General features: G+C 46.8%; 1 protein-coding gene across 1 annotated transcript in view; it reads left to right on the top strand.

The window, feature by feature from the left end:
* Positions 1 to 11583: 11583 nt before the first annotated feature.
* The window catches only part of TRANK1 (tetratricopeptide repeat and ankyrin repeat containing 1), a 97124-nt gene continuing 88210 nt past the window's right edge, over positions 11584 to 20497 (top strand). The window contains exons 1-2 of the mRNA XM_010835522.1: positions 11584 to 11916; positions 12204 to 12536. Of these exons, the coding sequence (XP_010833824.1) occupies positions 12514 to 12536 (23 nt within the window). The 5' untranslated portion in view covers positions 11584 to 11916; positions 12204 to 12513. The remainder of the gene's footprint in view (positions 11917 to 12203; positions 12537 to 20497) is intronic.

Genomic DNA, 20497 nt, shown 5'->3' with positions numbered 1-20497 from the left:
CCCTGGGATTCTCCAGGCAAGAACACTGGAGTGGGTTCTGCTAGTGGAGGTAAATCCCCAGCCCGTCCCCGGGTGTAGCTGTACGCTGGGCCTCACGGTGGCGCATTTCCAAAGCAGCAAGGGCGCTCCCAGCTGGGGAGGAAGTAAAGCTCTTCCCAAGTGCGGTGGCTGTCGTCAGGGTGCTGGAAGCGCTTTCTGATTCCTCTCTTGCCGCCACCTCCGTCGTCCTTACACAACCCGCACCCCTCAGTTAGCCTTTAAGAACCTTCGGTTACAGGAAGTGACTATCCACTTGCGGTCTTCCCAGCTCCCCCTTCCAACGTCACCATCGAAACCCAGCAGCGTTTTCTGTCCTTTCAAAAGCTTTCTGTTTCATTTCGGTATTGTTCTTCGTTTGCTCCTCCCTGCCCCCGACCCCTGCCCCGGGAAAATCGGTTTCAAAGTTCAAATGCAAATTTCTTGGCAAAATCCTGCTGAATATCCCTCCTCCCCCCACCCACTACCCCACCCCCCAGCTTCCAGGATACCTGAGTTTCCTCACGGATAACGTTTTATTTGCTCATTAATTCCACAAGCATTGTGTCAGCTAAGTGCCAGGGAGCTGGGGGGTACAGAATCAACAAGGAAAGAAAATCCTAGATTTGGATGCTGTCTGAGGTAGATGACAAGTAAATTGTGGTAGGCTCTGTAACAGAGAATAAGGGGCACTGAGCAGGAAGTGGTGAAGAGGGGGAGGCGGGGCTGGTGGATGGTCAGCCCGAGTTTTCAAGGGAGGTAAGGATGGAGATGAGTCATCCAGAGACTTTTGGAATTTACCACATGCAAGTGGGCAGCAAGGCCATTATCAGGCTGCAAAAACAGCCTGTGTAAACAACATTATTTCATCATGCTACCTGGAGTTCAGGAGGTCAGGGCAAACCAGCCTTTGAGGCGCTCCCTGCTCCCTCCCATTGCCAACTGCATCTGGCATAGACTTTTAGTTTTATCAGGGACAATAAACGTGGTTGATCTGTCTGACCCATATTGCTGCTCTCTCTCCATTATCAGTTGCCCCGGGCGTCTGCTCTAGCTCTGTGCCTGAACCACTCAGTCCTGTCAGACTCTTTGCGACCCCATGGACTGAAGCCCCCTAGGCTCCACTGTCCATCGATTTTTTTCAGGCAAGAATACTGGAGTGGGTTGCCACTTCCTTCTCCGGGGGAATCTTCTCAACCCAGGGGTTGACTCTGAGTCTCCTGTGTCTCCTGCATTGCAGGCAGGTTCTTTACCTGCTGAGCCATTGGGGAGGCCCCTACTCAACCATTTTCTCAGTTACTGTGAACAGGAGGCTAGAGTTCGTTCACATTAACTGAGAAACGGCCTGGTTCAGAGTGTCGCTCTGGTCCCTGTCGTAACCACTTTCGCACCAGTTGGGCTCACTGGGAACTGGCCAGTCGGCCATGGCTGCCGTTGCGACAGATGTCTGCCAATCGAGTCCTAGTAGTTGTGTTAGGGGAAGCACACTGATTGAAACCGCCCACCCTGGCCAGGCACCACAGTAACCATTTGCATGAGTTGTTTTATGACAGGAGATCCTGATAAGGAATATGGAACTAATAAGCCACCACCAACCGGAAGAGTTCGGGAAAGGTCAAAAGGAGACACCACATGTCCATCCACTTCCCAGAATCCCTCTCACTAGCATCCATCTTGGCTGAGCAATGCGTGCGCCCCCAGGAAAGACTCTGAATTAGAGTGGTTGGCCAAAGACCACCCGGAAACTAATCCCATCACCATAAAACCCGACATTGCGAGCCACGCGGCAGAGCAGTTCTCCTGGGTTCCCTTACCCTACTGCTCTCCACCCGGGTGCCCTTTCCCAATAAAATCTCTTGCTTTGTCAGCACATGTGTCTCCTCGGACAATTCATTTCCGAGTGTTAGACAAGAGCCCACTCTTGGGGCCCTGTAGGGGGGCCTCTCCCTTCCTACAACAGTTGTGTCCAAGGGTGGGATCCTGTGGTACAAACCGTGGCCAGCTGTCACAGAGGAATCAGCCCCAAGTTGCTGAGGCCAGGACAGTTGTCCCCTGATTCTGCAAGGCAAGGTTTCCCAGTCTTGCCCCATGAGGGGCTGACTTGTGCACTGTAGAATGTTTAGCAGGATCCCAGGCTCTACACAGTAGATGCCAGCAGGACCCTTCCCCCCTCCCTGCCCCCCACTGAGTAATGATAAGCACAACGTCTCCTGGGAGAAAACTCATGCCTGGTTGAGAACCACGGTTCTAAGGGGATGGGAGGCTCCAGGATTGACCCTTCAAGGTCGATGTCATCAGTGGTCAGGAATGTGAGCATGAAGGCTCCAGATTAGATACCGGCCTCTGCAGGGCTGGCTCAGAGGCTGAGAGGGTGGCTCCTGCTGGTCAGGGATTTCAGTGGAGCATTGGTGGGCTCATGTGTGAATGTGTGTATGTGCTCAGTTGTGTCTGACTCTTTGTGACTCCACAGAGGGAGGCCTGCCAGGCTCCTCTGTCCATGGGATTTTCCAGGCAAGAACACTGGAATGGGTTGCCATCCCCTTCTCCATCAGATGTGACTAGCTGTGCTCAAGATGGGGAAATGAAAACAGAGCGTGTGTGTGTGTGTGGGTGTGTGTAGCTGCATGGACTTAATCGAGCATGTTCTTTGGGTTACTCATTCGTACACATTTCTGAGAATGTGCAATTCTCAGTGTGGGTGTAGGTATCTGTGTGTGGCTATAGATATCTGTGTGTTTCAAGGTTGGACTGTACATAGTCCACACTGCCCCTCCTCCTATGTCAGCAAGATAAATTAGTAACATATATGACACTTAATTGGTACTTTCAGAACACTAAGACTCAGCTCTAGTAAAGCTGAAATGAAAAACAGTTTTAGGAATTTCCTGGTGGTCGAGTGGTTAGGACTCTGCACTTTCACTGCAGAAAACACTGGTTCGATCCCTGGTCAGGGAACTAAGATCTGTAAGCTGTACTGCATGGCCAAAAAAAGACATTACACAGTATGTGTAATGAATGGGTGATAACCCCAATGGTCTTCAATGACATCGTGCTTCAGCACCAGATTCCAGGGTGGACAGTAGTCAGGGTCCAAGAAGCATAGTTAAGTCCATTCTGAGTTCATCTGTGTTCTCTAGTCTTAGCCCTTTGACAAACTGGTTGTCTAATAAACCATTTAACCTCTTATTTCTTTGAAGTGAAGTGAAGTGAAAGTCACTCAGTCATGTCTGACTCTTTGCGACCCCATGGATTCCATGGAATTCTCCAGACCAGAATACTGGAGTGGTTAGCCATTCCCTTCTCCAGGGGATCTTCCCAATCCAAGGATCGAACCAGTGTCTCCCTCATTGCAGGCGGATTCTTTACCAGCTGAGCCACAAGGGAAGCCCAAGAATACTGGAGTGGGTAGCTTATCCCTTCTTCAGAGGATCTTCCTGAGGAATCAAACCAGGTCTCCTGCATTGCAGGCAGATTCTTTACCTACTGAGCCATCAGGAAAGCCCTTTTATTTCTTTGGTTTCTCCTTTGGTAAAATGGAGCTAATAATATCAGACTTAATTAGTGGACCCTCTTGACAACAACTTAATTATCATAAACACTTAAAAAACATAAATGCTGGTAAATGTTGAGTGAAAACAAATTGTACTTCCTCATTAGGTAAGCTCTTCTCTTAAAAGAAAAAAATCAGCTGACATTTATTTGTGTACTCTATGTTCCTGATAATTTATCTAAATATTTGTCTTTCTTGCTTGGTTAGTTATTTGTGTTGGGTCTGTGTCTTCGTTTGGTATAGTGGCCACTGTGGCTCCTAGTCACTCAGTTGTAATTTGTGTTCATATTTTTGACAGTGATGATTCTGGCCTAATCCCCCAGTTTGCCCATCAGTTTTCAGTTTTTCAAGGTCACTGAAGTGAGCTGTTGGACACTTTCAAGAGAAAAGAGCTTATATTCTTTCAATCAACCAACCAATCAAAAAACCAACCAACCACATGGGAAAAGCAGAAAGCTATGTGGCTCAAGGCTCTGGCCCTGAAAACACTGTAATAAAGAACAAACTACAGACTCGGGCAAGAGAGATACACGGATGCTCTTGCCAGGTGACTTTTCTGCGCCTTCAAATTAATATTCTTTTTTTTTTCTCTTCCAACTCTGTTGGGGTACAGTTGGTAGATAAAATTGTTCGTATTTAAAGTGTACATATCATAATGTACATGATATATGTATACTTTGTGACGTGATTACCAGAATGAACACATTCATTACCTTATGTAGCTCCTATGTATATGGGAGTGTGTAGGTGTGTGGTGAAAATGTGTAAGATCTATTCGCTTAGCAAATTTCAAGTGTTTATTGTGGGTTTCTTTTCTGGGTTTTTTTGGCCATCCTGAACAACTAACAGAATATTCGTTTCTCAACTAAGGATTGAATCTGAGCCCTTGGCAGTGAAAGCTCAGAGTCCTAACCACAGGACCACCACGGAATTCCCTCAAGCATTCGATACAGTATTGTTAGCTCTAGTCACCTTGGTGTGCATTATATCACCAGAACTTATAACTGAAAGATTTGACCAGTATGTCCCCATTTCCTCCTACTAACCACCATTCTACTCTCTATTTCTATGGGTTTGGCTTTTTTTTTTTTTCTTTTGATTCCACATATAACTAAGATCATACGGTATCTGCTTTTTTCTGTGCAATTTATTTCACCTAGCATAATGTCGTCTAGGTTCATCTGTGTTTTTTGCAAATGGTAAGATTTCCTTCTTTCTTATGTTGTTGTTGTTCAATTGCTCAGTCATGTCCAACTCTGCGACCCATGGACTGCAGCACGCCAGGCCTCCCTATCCTTCACCATCTCCCAGAGCTTGCTCAAACTCATGTCCATCGAGTCAATGATGCCATCCAACCATCTCATCCTCTGTTGTCCCCTTTTCCTCCTGACTTCAATCTTTCCCAGCATCAGGGTCTTTTCCAATGAGTAGGCTCTTTGCATCAAGTGGCCATAGTATTGCAGCTTCAGCATCAGTCGTTCCTAAGAATATTCAGGATTGATTTCTCTTAGGATTGACTGGTTTGATCTCCTTGCAGTCCAAAGGACTCTCAAGAGTCTTCTCCAACACCACAGTTTGAAAGCATTGATTTTTTGGCGCTCAGCCTTCTTTATGGACCAACTCTCACATCTATACGTGACTACTGGAAAAACCATAGCTTTGACTATACGGACCTTTGTCAGCAAAGTAATGTCACTGCTTTTTAATATGCTAGACAGGTTTGTCATAGTTTTTCCTCCAAGAAGCAAGTTTCTTTTAATTTCATGGCTGCAGTCACCATCTGCAGTGACCTTTCTTATGGCTGAATAATATTTCATTATACATTATCTATCTATCCATCACATTTTCTTTATCCATATCCTATGTTGGCTATTGTGAATAATGCTGCAGTGAATATGAGCATACGGATATCTCTACAATGTACTGATTTCATTCCCTTTGGATAAATATCAAGAAGTGGGATTGCTGGATCATACAGTTCTCCTTTTATGTTTTTTGAGGAAGCTACATACTATTTATATTCCCACCAACAGTCCAGAAGTGTTCCCTTTTCTCCACCTCACCAATACTTGTCTCTTGTCTTTCTGATGACAGCTATTCTAACAGAAACCAGTGAGGGGTGATATCTCACTGTAACTTTGATTTGCATTTCCTTCATGATTAGTGATGTTGAGCACATTTTCATGTACCTGCTGCCCAACTGTACATGGCTTTTTTCAATAGTAAGTGCTACTACACAATTTGCAGTTGGTTGAATATGTGGAGGCATAATTTCAGATAAAGAGGAACCTTAGATATGAGAGCCAACTTAACTTATATGTGGATTTTTGACTATGTGCTAGGTTGGTGCCCCTAATACCTTCACTGTTCAAGGGTCAACTGTCAGTCAGTCAGTCAGTTCAGTCGCTCAGTTGTGTCCGACTCTGTGACCCCGTGAACCGCAGCACACCAGGCTTCCCTGTCCATCACCAACTCACGGAGTTCACCCAAACCCATGTCCATTGAGTCGGTGATGCCATCCAACCATCTCATCCTCTGTCGTTCCCTTCTCCTCGGGCCCTCAATCTTTCCATTATTTTTAACACTTTTGTTCTTTAAGCTTTATGAAAATGAAAGTGAAGTCACTCAGTCATGTCCGATTCTTTGTGACACCATGGACTGTAGCCTACCAGGCTTCTCCGTCCATGGGATTTTCCAGGCAAGAGTACTGGTGTGGGTTGCCATTTCCTTCTCCAGGGTATCTTCCCAGCCCAGAATCAAACCCGGGTCTCCCACATTGCAGGCAGACACTTTACCCTTGGAGCCACAAGGGAAGCCCTTAACCTTTACACTAGAATTAAGTTATTAACACCATCATGTTACAGTACTAAAGTATTCCGGATTTGATTATATACTTACCTTTATTTTATATTTTCATATTCCTATTTAGCATCATTTCATTTCAGCTTGAGAAACATCATTTGGAATTTCTTGTAAGGCAGCTCTATTGGTAAAGAACTCCCTTGACTTTTGTGTGCCTGGTAAAGGGTTTATCTCTCCTTTGTTGCTGAAGAATAGACAGCTTTGTAGGGTAAAGTGTTCTTGGTTGGCAGTTTCTCTTTCAGCACTTTTAATATATCATCCCACTCTTTCCTGGACTGCAAAGTTTCACTGATAGCCTGTTGAGGGTTCCTTTGTATGTGAGAATTTTTTTTTATGTTGCTACTCTAAATAATCTCTTTGTCTTTGAGTTTAGATAGTTTTATTTTAATATCTTAGAGAAGATCTCTTTGGACTGAATCTGTTTAGGGACCAATGAGTTTCATAAGCTTGGATATCTAAATCTCTCCCTAGATTTGGGAAGTTCTCAGTCATTATTTAAATAAGCTTTCTGCTCCTTTCTCCATTGATTCTCCTTCAAGGACTCCAATAATGTGTTGTTTTGTTCTTATAATTCGGGTTTCCCTGGTGGCTTGGTGGTAAAAAAATCCACCTGCCAATGCAGGAGACTCATGTTCAACCTCTTTCTGGGAAGATTCCCTGGAGAAGGAATGACAACCCACTCCAGTATTCTTGCCTGGGAAGTCCCATAACAGAGGCACATGGCAGGCTACAGTCCGTTGGGTAGCAAAGAGTCAAACAGAATTTAGCAACTAAGCAACAATGATCCTATAATTCACATAGGCTTTCTTCATTTTCATTCTCTTTGATAGCTTCTTTGGTTTGTGGAACAACCAAACATACCAGGTTCAACTTGTACATTTCCTTCCCCGTCCTGGAATCAGTGATTTTCTTTAAAGAGTCCTGGTTCCTTGTAGAAAGAAATGGTGTTTAGAGAGTGCCTCCTGGGTACCAGTTGTTGTTCAGTTGCTAAGTCATCTTTGATTCTTTGTGACCCCATGGGCTGCAGCACACCAGGCTTCCCTGTCCTCACTGTCTCCCAGAGTTTGCTCAAATTCATGTCCATTGAGTCAGTGATGCTATTTAATCATCTAATTCACTGTTGATCCCTTCTTCTCCTGCCTTCAATCATTTCCAGCATCACGGTCTTTTCCAATAAATCAGCTCTTTGCATCAGGTGATCAAAGTACTGGAACTGCAGTTTCAGCAACAGTCCTCCCAATGAATATTCAGGGTTGATTTCCTTTAGGATTGACTGGTTTGATATCCTTGCAATCTAAGGGAGTAGTCTTCTCCAGCACCACAGTTCAGAAGCATCAATTCTTTGGTGCTCAGCCTTCTTTACGGTCCAACTCTCACATCCATACATGACTATTGGAAAAACCATAGCTTTGACTATCCCTGTGTGTCAGGGATGCCTGCTATTATTAAACCCAGCAATAATGCATCACATCAAAGATGAAGAGAATCTACAGAGTCAGACAATAAACTGCCAATTCATTCTGATATTTCCATTTTAGTTTTCAGTTTATACAATTTTCCCTAACTTTGATTTTTTTTTTTTTTACTTCTTTGATTTTGTATTTGTATTTCTTTTCTCTTACACTGAAAATCTTGATTCTGAATGAAATTGATTGTAATTGACTATTTGCTTATCCTAATTTATACACACTACTGGGTAATAAAGATATTTCCAAGTAATGTCTCTAAATAAATGCTTTTAAGAATTTGTAAAACATACCAATATTACTTAATAAGGATGTAAGATTACGAAATTCAAGATTTCTCTGCTGGTTCTTTTTTCCCTTAGGGAAAACAAATCTGTTTTAAAGTCCCTTGAAATAATTTTTGTTTGGTGGTGCTACCCACTTGATATACATTTATTTGTTACAGTATGGTTTCAATTTTAGAAACTACTTTTCAGAAATTAGGTTTAAGTTTTCAATGATATTTAAGGTTCCCTTGGTTTCTAAGTCAAAACTATAAAACAAAGTATATTTAAAGAAGCCTAGGTTCCCTATCTTTCCCCTCTACTCTGTTTCCCCTTATAGGTAATCTTTTGTCTTAGTTTTTTATTTTCCTTCCATTGTTTTGAAAATATAAGCACATGCACTAAAATATTGACCTCTCCATATTACTCTTCCCCACTTAGTATTTTCTGCCCACTATCCCATAGTGTTAAATAGTGATCCTCCTGATGACTCAAAAGCATACATAGTTCTCTATGGTGTGAGTATATCATGGTTTATTCAGTTGTTCTCTGTTGATGCACATCTAGTTCCCTCATTCTTAATCCTGAACTGATAACCATCTGAGGAAAATCCATAACAAGGAGAACAAAACAAAAAACAGAAACAGAAAAAGGAACTCAAGCAACAGAGCCTATGTAGAGAAAACAAAAGCTACTATATCTGCAGGGAAATTAGAAAAGGTATGTAATCGTGGAAAAGAGAATGGGGACCACTAAAGGAATGCTTACAGAATAAGAAAGAGCTCTCGGAAAAATCAAAATGTGGTATCAGAAATTAAAAAAACAAAAACCTCATTTAGAAAGATCAGAAGAACTCTCTCAAAGGTTAGAGAAAAAAAAAAAAAAGAAACCCCAGAAAGATGGAAAATAGAGGAGAAGTGGCTTGAAAATTAGGGGACTTTATGATACAGATCAACTCTGGAAGTCCAATATTTTAATAATAGGGTTCCCAAAAAGAGAGAATAGGGAAAATGAAGGAGAAGAAATAATAAAATTATTTAAGATAATTTCCAAGAATCAAAGAGCCTGAAATACTGAAAGAACTTACTCAGTATTCAGTGGATGGAAGAATAGGCCCACATCACAGAATATCAGTGTGCAATTTCAAAGCACTGGGGATAAAAGATTTTGAGTGTTTCTTAAAATTAAAAAAAAAGAGGTCACATAAATTGGGTAATTGTATGCTTTCAGAATTCCCAACAGCAATAGTGAAAGCTAGTGGTCATTGGAATAATAGCTTCAAAGTCCTGAAGGAAAATGATTTCCAACCTAGAATTCTATACCCAGTCGAACTATATTGAGAGTGAAGGTTTTCAGACAAGTATAATCAGAAAAAAAAATTGTTTGATGAACAAAATTGGAAAAAAAAAGAAAAAGAAAAAAAAAACAGACACAAAACAAGAAATAGAGCATTTTTCAGGACATGAATACAGCCATCAAAATGACTGACAGAGGTAAAAGTGGTTTGTGGCCCCTGGGGGGATAGATCAGGTGGAAGCGGGGACTGCTCTTTTAACTGTGAGAATGAATAGTTTTGATAAAGACATAAAAGTAGTAGGGAGAGAATAAACAATTTTTAAAAGGAAGGCAACTCTTGAGAACTAAGTTGATGTGGCTGTTTTGAAGACTATGATAAAAGATACAGAAGAAGAAGTATGATAAAAAGATTCTAAACAAAACAAAACAAAGATTCTGAGATGCTATAGAAACTGGTCAAAGCATCAAAATTTAGAGGCATCTTTTAAACTTTCTGCACTCACCAATCTCCTGGCTTGCCTTCCTTGTAAGAACTTGACTAGGCCTTCTGGGAAAAAGTGATTCCTTGCAGTTGGCAAAAAAAAAAAAAAAACCACACCAGAGACAGAGAGACATGCTGGAAGAAGTTGCAAGGGCCTTTTCTAAATGCAGAACTGGGAGATGTTGGGGAAACGAAGAAAGGATATGTCAAGTTTCTTAAAAGTGAAAGGACCAATGATGTCTGGGAAATGGCAAACAGCTTCAATGATTTGGAGACTAACATTGTTTCCCAAATTTGCCCCATGTTGTACTCACCAGGGGGCTTCCCTGGTGGCTCAGGAGTAAAGAATCTACTTGCAATGCAGGAGACTCAAGTTCAATCCCTGGGTCAGGAAGATCCTCTGGATGGAGAAGAAAATGGCAACCCATTCCAGTATTCTTGCCTGGGAAATCCCATGGATAGAGGAGTCTGGCAGGCTACAGTCCACGTGGTCGCAAAAGAGTTGGACAGGACTTGGCGACTAAACCACCACCACCATAGTCACCAGGGGAGCTTTTAAAAATCCTGGGCTCATATCATACCCTATACCAATTAAAACAGATTAAGTAGGAGAAGGGGCTAGACATCAAACATTTCTTTTATTTTGCCCTCCGTTCACCCCTCCCACTACAGGCCTGAAGGATCATAGCTCTTCAACCCAGGCCCTCTGTAGTGAACGTTCAGAGTCCTATCCACTGGACTGCCAGGGAATTCCCTGATATCAGTATTTTTGAAAGACCCTCAGATGATTCCAGTGTGCAGTCAAGTCATGGAACCACTGGGGTAGAGTGTGTATGAGGAGGCTAAGCCTGGAAGGGTAGGGTAAAATTGTGAAGGTCTCAAGTGCCCAGCTGCTAAAGGGCAATAGAGGTGCCATCAACAGTTTTTGAACTGTATGTGATGCAGTGCGGTATCTGGAGAGATTAATGCACAGAAGAAATGGGAGGAGGTGAGATTGCAGAAGCACAGAGAACACTGGCTAGACTGATAGGCTACTTCTTGACTCAGAAGAAGTACCATAGGCTGTGTGCGTTAGGTGTGGCCAGTTCAGTTCAGTGGCTCAGTTGTGTCCGGCACTTTGTGACCCCGTGACTTCAGCACACCAGGCTTCCCTGTCCATCACCAAATCCCGGAGCCCACTCAAACTCATGTCCATCACGTCGGTGATGCCATCCAGCCATCTCATCCTTTGTCTTCCTCTTCTCCTCCCGCCTTCAATCTTTCCCAGCATCAGGGCCTTTTCCAGTGAGTCAGTTCTTCGCATCAGGTAGCCAAAGCATTGGAGTTTCAGCTTCAGCATCAGTCCTTCCAATGAATATTCAGGACTGATTTCCTTCAGGATTGACAGGTTGGATTTCCATGCAGTCTAAGAGACTTTCAAGAGTCTTCTCCAACACCACAGTTCAAAAGCATCAATTCTTCCGGGCTCTGCTTTCTTTACAGTCCAACTCTCACATCCATAGGTGTGTCCATGGGTCACCAAATCTTCCTTGCCTCATTGAAAACTCTACTATTCCTCTGGTTCAAGTCCCGCGAGATCCCTCGGTTGTAGTGCTCCCCTAGACGGGTGTAAGAACCACCAGGAGGCAGTGTAGGCCCCCGTCGGCCCAAGGGAGAGCTGCAGGCTCCGCTCTCTGATTGGGCCAAATCCCCAGCGTGGAGGAAAGGGATCCCAGTTCCGGAGAAGTTGAGGACCAAGCAGAGGTGGTGGGTAGGAGGCTGTGCAGATTGTTGCGCCAGGGAAATGCAGTCTGAGGTCGTCCTAACCGCCCCCCAACTCCTTCGGGGACCACTGCCCTTCCAGGAGGTTCCTTTCTATTCCCTCCTGCAGTGAGAGGGTCACTCCTCCACCGGCGCCATGAGCATGCCGGTGAGCGTCAAGATGTCGGGGGCCTTGCCGGCTTCTTTCCACCAGCACCCCTAGAATGGAAGGCCGAGCACCCAGTAAGTACTCCATGTCCAAGATAAGACTCAACCGGGGCAGATAGGAAGTGGAGGTGATGGGCACGAGGCGCTTCTACCCCGGGCTTGCCCCCCTAGTTTCTTTGTTGGAGGGGACGAGAGGTGCGGGGGCGGGGCTCAAGGCCATTGGCTGACCATTTCCTGTCTCCCGGACAATCGCGGCGGCCTAGCTAGGGTGAAAAGTCACCGTGACCAAAACCTGTCGGAGGGGGCTGTGCGCGCGCCCGGTCCCTCGAGGTGCACGGCTCGAAGCACTCGTTTTTCCAAAGGTGGCCGAGAGCAACCCCATTGGAGCGCTCGCCCGCGAGATGGGAGACATCGAAGCGCCTCTTTAAAACACACGATGACAAACACCCCCTCCCACCCAGCGGCGACGTGCACGTGACAATTTTCGGGCCCTCGCAACTACGTGGAAACTTGGAATAGGTCTGCGGCTGCATACAGCCGGGCGCCGGGGTCTCTGCGCCCCCGCCCCGCTCGTCGCAGCGGAGGGGGCCGAGCTACCGCGAGCAGGCGACCCCGCCCGCTGAGTCCGTCCCCGGGGAAGCGGCTCCCGAGGCGGCAGCGGCGGCGCGGGCCATGTGGGACGCGCGGGTAACTAGGTGCGTAGAGGCGCAGGACGCGCGGGGGGCGCCTCCGGCCTTCAGCCGTGCCTCTTTCCGGCGGGAGGGAGGCGGCCGCGCGCTGGGGCCGGCGTCCCCCGAGGCCGCAGCGGGGCAGGCGGTCCCTGCGCTCATCTAGGTGCAGACGCGGGCCTGTTGCGCGGGGTCCGGCGCGGGGTGGGGGTGGGGGGCTGCTCCGGGATTCCTGGCGCCTGGGGAAGGGGCGCGCGTTGCGACAGGACTGCGGCGGCGCGCGGCCTGCCACGTCCCCAACCCGGCACCAAATCTGCGGCTCCGGGGCCCGCCTCCCGCCTCCTCCGGTAGATCCCAGGGCAGCGAATGTTAAGACCAGCGGACGCGCCCGCGGGGCACGCGTCGGACTGGCCGGCGCCCGGGCGCGGGCCGGGATTTGCCGGGACCTTAGGGGAGTGCTGGCCGCTTCCTAGCTGGAGGAGGTTGGCGAATCCAGCCCCGAGCAGGCCTCTTCCCCAGCCCGCCCGATCGTGAGCTGAGCTTTCCTCAGGCCCACCGTCCTCGGCCAGAAGAGTTGGGAGGAGGGGATAGCACTAAGGGCCCGGGGTTCAGAGGCGGAGTCCCAAAAACCCAGGCCTCTGCTTCCGAGCGTTTGCATATGCGGGCTCGGAGCCTGGAGCCTGGAGCCTGGAGCCTGGGAGATGCACTCCGCCCCCTCGCCGCACACCTACTGGGAGCCCGGAGCATTAGCCACCTGGCTGAAACTGCCTTTCTGCAGCCCGATTCCCGGCTAGGGGCGTTTCTAGGAGTCTGCAAGCTTTGGTTCATACTAGGCAAAATTTTGTAGAAGGCAATGGCACCCCACTCTAGTACTCTTGCCTGGAAAATCCCATGGACGGCGAAGCCTGGTGGGCTGCAGTACATGGGGTCGCAAAGAGTCGGGCACTACTGAGCGACTTCACTTTCACTTTTCACTTTCATGCATTGGAGAAGGAAATGGCAACCCACTCCAGTATCCCAGGGACAGAGGAGCCTAGTGGGCTGCTGTCTATGGGATCGCACATAGTCGGACACGACTGAAGTGACTTAGCAGCAGGCAAAATTTATCGGGAGATGTACAATTTGCCAAAAAAAAAATTTTTTTTTAAGAGGAGCGAGAAAGGGGTGGGCTCTGAGGTTTCTAGTCCCCAGTCCAGTTGTTGACCTAATCAGTCCTTTACGTGGGAGGAAAGCAGGGAGCCCAGGGCCTTCAGCACCCAGGTGCAGCCCCTGCCTGGCGCTGAGCTTCCCAAGTGCCAGGCACCTTTCTGAGGCAAGACTGTTACCCGGATGGCTTGGTCTTTTGTGGATTGTCCTGTTTTGTGCTTTATAGAAAGTACTACCCTGGAGGAGAGTCAGAAGTTTCAATTGTTTTGCAGCCATCTCTGTTTTGTACAGTTGCAGGATGGATGCATGAGCTCTGAGTACCCTCTGCCGGCCTTTGTATCCTCCACAGGAGATGGAGGGGGAATGGGTGTATGGGGGCATCTGTCCCCAGGGTCAGATCCCACTGCTTCCAGCCTATAAGCTTCTGTCTTTTCCTGACGAAGATCCACAATAGAGATCCGCACCCAGGCACATGCATATATCAGTGTAAAACTCCAAGAAGAGCGCCGTGAGTGCTAAGTTGATTCACTCATGTGGGAGTTTCTGTGAACCCATGGACTGTAGCCTGCCAGGGTCCTCTGACCATGGGATTTTCCAGGCAAGAACACTGGCTGGAGTAGGTTGCCATGCCCTTCTCCAGAGGAGTTCCCCCACTCAGGGATCCAACGGTGTCTCTTATTTTCTTTACCACTAGTGCCATCTGGGAAGCCCCCAAGAAGAGCCTCACAAGATATTTACACTCTACGGAGTGAGGACAGTGATATTTTCTATTCTATTCCATATTCTGTTTTTTTTTTTTTTTTAACCTAGTCATAATCCGTTAACTTGGTTTGATCACTGACTAATCAGTCCGCAGTGGCAAGTGTAAGCTTCTTTGAGGCACCCCCAGAGAGGTGGAGGAGAGTATCCATATTTCCCTGGGAACTAAGTCTGGAAGGGATGAATTGGTTTAGGAGACATGAAGGAAGCTGAGATTCAAACTTGAGTAAGGAGAGTACTAGAGGTTGTGGCTGCAAAGGCAGGCTGAAGGATGCTTCTGGTTCCTCTGGTTCCATCTGTCTGGCCCCACCAGGCTTTCTGCCTGCCAGGAGCCCAGTGAATGGGTGGGGCCTCCTGTGAGTGCTGGGGAGGTAGCAGAGGAACGGCTTCTTGCCATTGTCTTTTTTTTTTTTTTTGAGTAAGCAGGAAGGAGAATGCTGAAAGGCTGCCAGGAGCCCTGGATTCATACATTCCAAAGGGGACTCTTTTAAGTCTCTGCACACAATTTCACAGCGGGGTCAGCAGCAGGGCAGTGAACATTTTATAGATGAAGAAGCTGAGGCTCATCACCTGGTAGTCGTTACAGCTAATTAGTAGTAGATCTGGCCTTAGACACCCACTCTCTCAGGGACCGAAAAGAGACTTGATGGAATTCTTCAACGTCTCTTTGTTGATCGGTTCTTTTTTCCTGCACTTGCTACCAAAGGCCCGTTGCTATGCTGTGTACCCTCTTAGTATTTTATTTTTGCTTCTTGGGATGAAGATTCTGTTAGCGGGCAAAATAGAGTGTGCGAGCCTCTGTCTAGGTGGGAAAGGTAAGTGACCTTGAGGATGCTCTTAAAAACTGAAGTGGGGTTGGGTTGTGGGCCTCTGGTCATTGTCATGGGTGTGGTAGTGCTTTCCTTGGCCTCCAAGAACAATTCCATTGCCTTTCCAGACAGAAAGGTGGAGCTGACCGATTGGCGCCCTGCCTCTGGGTTTCCAGGCACTGACACAGCTGACCGTGTCTCATGACTTTTGTAACAAGGTTCCTTGAAGTGTAGCCTGAGTTTCTTAAGGCCCAGAAATCTTTGTTTGGACACATCTTTATAAGAAGGAAGAACTAGGGGGAAATGGACAGTCTCTTTAGCAAAGATGACTCTTTATGTTACCACTGAGATCTATGGTGGGACAGTGGCAAGGGTGGAGAGAACATTTGGTTTTAAACTTTATTTTTTTTTAATTTTTGGCTTCACTGTGCGACTTGCAGGGTCTTAGTTCCCTGACCAGGGAATGAACCCACACCCTCAGCAATGAAAGCATGTAGAGTCCTAACCACTGGACCACTGGGGAACTACACACTGCTATATTTAAAATTGGTAACCAACAAGGACCTACCGCATAGCACAAGGAACTCTGCTCAATGTTATGTGGCAGCCTGGATGGGAGGGGAGTTTGGGGGAGAATGGATGTATATCACTGAGTCCCTTTGCTGTTCACCTGAAATACCTCAGTACAAAATTTAAAAAAGGCAAAATAAGAAACTTTAAAAAAAGGTATTGAAGCAGGTAAACAGACATCTTTCGAACCCCAAAATGTCGCAATGCCCAAACCAAGATCAGTATTCTTCCCTTCGGTCACTAAGGTTGTCCATTTTGCCTGATCAGACATTTTTCTTTGTCTCAGATTTCCTAAGTAAGCATTGCTTTGTTTCCTTGATTTTATGGAACATCTGAAAGTGTGACTGAGCCTTACCTGTAACACCTGACCCAGTTTACCTGAATCAACTCTATCTTTTGCCTGGGCGTTCAACATCAGCATCAGTGCCCACCTGCATCCCCATAGCACATTTGTCTTAGCTTCTTTGAACCTGGTGAGCTGGTGGGACCTCCTGTGTGTTTGTCGGAGACAAGCCGAGTCTGGATTTAGCTATTTCTGTTTGAAGTTCTGATGACATCTAGATTGAGATGTTTTTATCTTGTAAGTGCTGAGTCCTCCTGTCAATGAAAAGAAAGATTGCTGACCTTAGAAAACGGTGATGACCTTTTGAAGGTGCAGGGGTAGAAAAATGTTCCATTATTTCCTTTTATGTTCTTTGGCTGGTTCTAATAATTAAAATTGACACAAGGGATTAACAGGAGAAAAGCAAATTTAATTTCCTACATATGGGTGCGCCATAAAAATATGAGACTCAAAGAAGTCTAACTGATTCAGGAAGCTTTTATGCCTTTTAGGCAAAGAAACAAGGAGCTTTGACAAAGGGGCTTGGGCTTGGGGTAATAAACTGGTGAAAAAATAATAAGGTTTGTTTACACAGCTCTCTCACCCTAAATTCTCTATCTCTGCTGATAAGGATGCCTCCTACCCTTCTGGTACAGAGAGGGTGCCTTTCCCATGGGAAATTTATTTTTTGCTTTCAGAGGGGGAAGGAGGGTCAGAGTGTCCTTTTCGCACCAGCTGTTTCTCAACTACCTTTGATACAAAATAATAATCACTATGCCAGAGTGGCACATTATAGGGTAGCATGTTCAGAGGAAACCAGGCCATTTGGGGGGAAGCTGCACAACAGAAAATATAGAGAATTACCGCACTCTACTGAGTAGTTTGAGTTACTGTGAAAAGTACTTGGATCACAAGTGTCAACTGGGATGAGCTTCGTGTCCAGCTGCGGTCCCTGGGGATCTCGCCTGTGGTCACCCTTGGATCACCTCATCCATTGTCCATCAGGGTCCACTCTACCTCGAGCCTCAAAAATTGGTAACTTCGAAGGCTCACTGGCGTCTGGAGTCTGAACCCACTGTCCAGTTACTAAGGGTCTCTGTAATGTGGACTCAGATTTTGTCTCTAATATACCCTTTGTTCTCCCGTCAGCGTCTTACCTGGTCTTGCCACTTTTTGCTTTCTCACTTTCCAAGGCAGTTGTGCTCCTCACATACCAGAGGGCCAGTATACCTCATATCCTGGCCGATGGAGGATTTAAGCACGTGAGACCTAGGCACTGCTAACGGGGGCAGAACAGAGTCAGTGCCGGGCAGCCCAGGGAGAAAGGGTGAGTGGACATGCAGACAAGCCTTCCAGAAGGGTTCCCAGCTCCTGAATCCTCCATCCCTGGACGAAGTCTGGGAGGTAAGCTTTGTGCTACGCCCAGACGGATGGAGGGCACTTCCAGCAGGCCGGATTGAGGGGCGCCGGAGAAGAGAGGGTCATTCCAGATAAAGGGGGCAGCTTATTATGAAGAATAATGACGAGCACCATTTCCTTATATACAAACACGTCACGAGGACGTGTGTAGAGGTTCTACTAGGTGAGCGTAGCCGCTGGTTCACCCCACCTGGAATGGTCCTCTTGGACTGGGCATGCGCAGGAGGCCATGAGGAAGGAGGTGGGTAAATGTCTTTTAACAACTCCCAGATAAATAGGTTTTAGAGATCTAGTTAACTCACAGCATAATGATAATAGCCAACAACATTGTATTATAAACCGCAAAGTTGCCAAGAGACTAGATCTTAATTTTTCCCATTACAAAAAAGAAATGATACTTGTCTGTCATCATAGAGGTATTAGCTAATACTATGGTGGCAAGCATATTGAAACAGATAAATATAAAATCAACACCTTGGGGACTTCCCTGGTGGTCTGGTGGTTGGGACTCCGGCTTCCAATGCAGGGGATGTGGGTTTGATCCTTGGTTGGGGAGGTAAGAGTCCCACATGCAGCGAGGCTAGGCCAAAAGAGTAAAAAAACTTAAAAAAAAAATCAACTCACTGCACACCTTAAACTTACAAAAGGTTATATATCAATTATATTTAAACAATATTGTTTTATGAAAGAGGAAAAAAGAAAAATGGTGAGCAAAAAGTCTTGTATGCTAAACCAATATAATATGCTACCTTGTATGCTTCCAATATGGGCTTCCCAGGGGGCTCAGTGAGTAAAGAATCTACCTGCAGTGCTGGAGACTCAGGAGACGCGAGTTCAATCCTTGTGTTGGGAAGATCCCTTGGAGGAGGGCATGGTAACCCACTCCAGTATTCTTGCCTGGGGAATCCCAAGGACAGAGGAGCCTGGCGAGCTACAGTCCATTAGGGTCGCAAAGAGCTGGACACGACTGAAGCGGCTTAGCCCTCGTGCATGCTACCGATAGTTGACTTTGTGCCTGGCTCTGTGTTAAATGCCTTTCATGTATTATTTATTCCTCGGAGAAATACTGTAAGCAATGCCCGTTTTACAGGTCTCTCTGCCCCCGAGTGTGAGCTTCATGAGGGCAGCAGAGACGTGGGTCTCTGCACATGTCCTGGCATCTAGCAGAGGGCCTGGCACACAGAAGGTGCTCAATGCTTGCTGACTGGCTGAGGAAAGAGGAAGTCCAGTCATAGAGGTGACTCCGGCCGTGTTTAGCGTTAAAGAAGCTGAAGGTGAGGGTTAGGGAATTGGCTGTCTGACCCCAGGCCTGGCATAGCCCCAGTGGGACTGGATCCCAGGGTTGTGGACTTGGTCTTTTGTGAGGAGGAGGCACGCTTGTCCTCCCTGTGGGGCTGGCCCCAGCCTTGTGACTGCAAAGCTGTGTGACTGGGAAGGGGCCAGATGAATTTGGGATCATGTGGTTACAACAGGGAGAAGGCTGGAAAGGTAAGTTGAAGGATGTGTGTGTGTTTAAACAGCTTTGTATTTTATTTAGAAGGCTGGGAGAACGGATGGCTGTCTTTTCAGCCTGGCCAAAGTTCACACTTTTTTCAAGACCAAGGGCAAAACCCTGTGTTTCAGGAACCTGTCAGCTGGTGCTAGAACTTCGGAGGGACTCAGATCTCCCCAGCGTTGCTAAGGTACCTCCCTTTGAGGAGGTGCCTTTCAGGGACCCTGTCTGGGGGAGACTCTTATTTAGGGGAGCTCCTGGGCACCTCTGGACCCTTCCCAGGCCCCAGTGGATGGTGTTTCAGGCTCTCCACTGGTTTGTCTTGCCTTTCAGAGGGGTGGGAAGAGGAACAGAGGCCATTAATCTGCATCTAAAATGTTACAGGGTCTTAGGTAGCTCAGCGGTAAAGAATCCACCTACCACGCAGGAGACATGGGTTTGATCCTTGGGTCGGGAAATTCCACAGAGAGTAGCATGGAGGGCTACAGTTCAGGGGGTTGCAAAAATTGGACACAACTTAGCAAATGAAGAGCAGCAGCAGCAAAATATTACAGAGAGGCCTGGGAAGGGATGTGGAGCAGAGCCCGCCTGGGCTGACCTTTGTTCTAGGGCTGTCGTGGGGTCGGGGTGGGGCTGTGCCCTCCTTGGGACTGCTCCCACTTCACAACCATCCGTAGCTCCCAGGTGCTCTGAGGGAGAGTGGGAAGCCCAAATACCGGGACTGTGGCAGTAGCTGGGCCGCCTGGATTTAGCACAGATCCTGAGTCAAGACTTCTGAGCAGCCTGTGCGTGCCCCTGTGGAACACCCTCTTTGGTCTTCAGGCAGAGTCCGGAATGCCAACTTTTCAGGGTCACTGTTTTGGGCATTCGATTTTCATTTTCAAAGCCACCCTTTCTGTTTTCCCCAGTCCCCTGACCCTTTCTTCACTTAACCTCTCAGGGTGTTGTGAACACAGATTTTGGTATCAGACTTAGGTTTGTGCCTTGTTTAGAGACGTCCCTTTTCTTCGATTAAACCCGTTTCCGGACCTGTAAAACTGGGATCATAATTATACCTCCCTCACTGGCACTGTTAGGAACAATTTAATGATAGAATGTCTGAGAAGGGCTTAGCACAGGGCCTGGCGTGGAATAAGTGCTTGGTGAATTTTACCTGTTATCATGCAGCTACCCAGGACTGCCCTCATCCAGATAGTACAGTGCAAACAGGCCAGTCTGTGGCACACACAGGAGAAACTGCCCACCCCTGGCCACCACAGGGAGGGGGGTCTCCTTATGGCCTTCCTCTTTGGGGGTCAAGTGATTAAGACTCCACTTCTGAGCCAGGAGTTGAGATGTATCCTTCTCGGCCCTTCAGCAATATTTCCAGTGCCCTGGTGGTTTTAGAGACTTGGAACATTTGCCTTTCATTTCACCTGCACACTATCCAATACTAAAATGTGCCCAAAAGCTCTTAGCTTGTCCTTCCTTA

Source organism: Bison bison, unplaced genomic scaffold (genome assembly GCF_000754665.1).
Source record: "Bison bison bison isolate TAMUID 2011002044 unplaced genomic scaffold, Bison_UMD1.0 scf7180017864043, whole genome shotgun sequence".
Taxonomy (NCBI): domain Eukaryota; kingdom Metazoa; phylum Chordata; class Mammalia; order Artiodactyla; family Bovidae; genus Bison; species Bison bison.
Note: the sequence above shows the minus strand (reverse complement) of the source record. Positions and strands in the feature narration are given on the sequence as shown.